The sequence below is a fragment of the Rattus rattus genome, chromosome 1 (assembly GCF_011064425.1).
Source record: "Rattus rattus isolate New Zealand chromosome 1, Rrattus_CSIRO_v1, whole genome shotgun sequence".
NCBI lineage: Eukaryota > Metazoa > Chordata > Mammalia > Rodentia > Muridae > Rattus > Rattus rattus.
This window is the reverse complement of record NC_046154.1, coordinates 56,334,368-56,335,848: the sequence shown is the minus strand read 5'-3', so window position 1 is coordinate 56,335,848 and position 1,481 is coordinate 56,334,368. Positions and strand designations below refer to the sequence as shown.

The following is a 1,481-nucleotide window of genomic DNA, read 5'->3' as shown; positions in this document are numbered from 1 at the left end:
AAAATAATTAAAAATTAAAAAAGGAAAGCCCTGTGATTTAACACAATGTGGGGGAACCTTCAAAGTCTTGCGATAAGTGAAATACGTCAGCAATAGGACAAACATCAGTAACGGCACCTAGATGTAGAATCTAAAAGGGCCGAATGCTTAGAAACAGTCCGGCAATCACTCCTGGACTGGGGAGTTAAGGAAATGCATGCTGGTCGCAGAGTACAAATTTCAGTTATTCTAATACACAGAAGAGATCGAAGTTTGTAACACTTCCTGGACACCTAAAATTTACCAATAGAAGAGACCTCACACTTTCGGCCTCGGCAGTCATCTTCCAGTAACTCGTCAAAATGACGAACACAAAAGGAAAGAGGAGAGGTACTCGGTATATGTTCTCCAGACCTTTTAGGAAACATGGAGTCGTTCCTTTGGCCACATACATGCGAATCTACAAGAAGGGTGATATTGTAGACATCAAGGGAATGGGCACTGTTCAAAAAGGAATGCCCCATAAGTGTTACCTCGACAAAACCGGAAGAGTCTACAATGTCACCCAGCATGCCCTGGGCATCATTGTAAACAAGCAAGTTAAAGGCAAGATTCTGGCCAAGAGGATCAATGTGCCGATTGAGCACATCAAGCACTCAAAGAGCAGAGACAGCTTCCTGAAGCGGGTGAAGGAGAACGATCAGAAGAAAAAGGAAGCCAAAGAGAAGGGCACCTGGGTTCAGCTGAAGCGCCAGCCTGCGCCAACCAGAGAAGCCCACTGTGAGGACTAACGGGAAGGAGCCTGAGCTGCTGGAGCCCATTCCATACGAATTCATGGCCTAATGTACAAAAAGGAAATAAAGGACCTGGACTGCAGAGAGAGAGAGAGAGAGAGAGAGAGAGAGAGAGCTCACAAAGGAAACTGCATAAAGAAATGGCTGTGTTGACTGATTATACTACTCTTAACCCACTGTGCAACTTGAATTAAGTACAATTGTCACCTCCATTTGTCAATTATACCTCAAAAAAAAATCTGCAGGTAGGAAGCACATATGCTCTTTGCCATGGAATCACCAGAACAGAACAGGAAGGTACCACACCTGAGAGTGGAAAGATGAAAAAGACTCAAACGCAGGATGCTGGGGCTGGAGAGATGGCTCAGCAGTTAAGAACACTTGTTGCTCTTGCAGGGGACCCAAGTTAACTTCCCAGCATCCTCAGGATAGCTCACAATTGCCTGTAATTCCAGTCACAAGGCATCTGATACCTTCTTCTGGACTCCTCAAACACCAGGCACTCACATGGTACATACATACATACACAGAGGTGAGCATTCGCACCCATAAAACAATAAAATAAATAAATCTAGATTTAAAAAATAAGTGGGGTTTCTGAATTATAAGATAATTTTGTTTTAAATTATTATTATTTGTGTGTGCATATGCGATCTCTTTCTGTAGACTGCAGCCTGGTCTTGAGCTTATGAGTTACTGAGTATAAGA

General features: G+C 43.2%; 1 protein-coding gene across 1 annotated transcript; it reads left to right on the top strand.

The window, feature by feature from the left end:
* The first annotated feature begins 318 nt into the window (after positions 1-318).
* Positions 319-770, top strand: LOC116887721 (60S ribosomal protein L21-like). The gene has a single exon (XM_032889318.1). The coding sequence runs from the start codon at positions 342-344 to the stop codon at positions 768-770; it is 429 nt and encodes a 142-aa protein (XP_032745209.1). The 5' UTR covers positions 319-341.
* Positions 771-1,481: the final 711 nt, after the last annotated feature.

Coding starts and splice junctions, on each gene's coding strand:
- LOC116887721 (XM_032889318.1), top strand. CDS start 342: ATGACGAACACAAAAGGAAAGAGGAGAGGTACTCGGTATATGTTCTCC.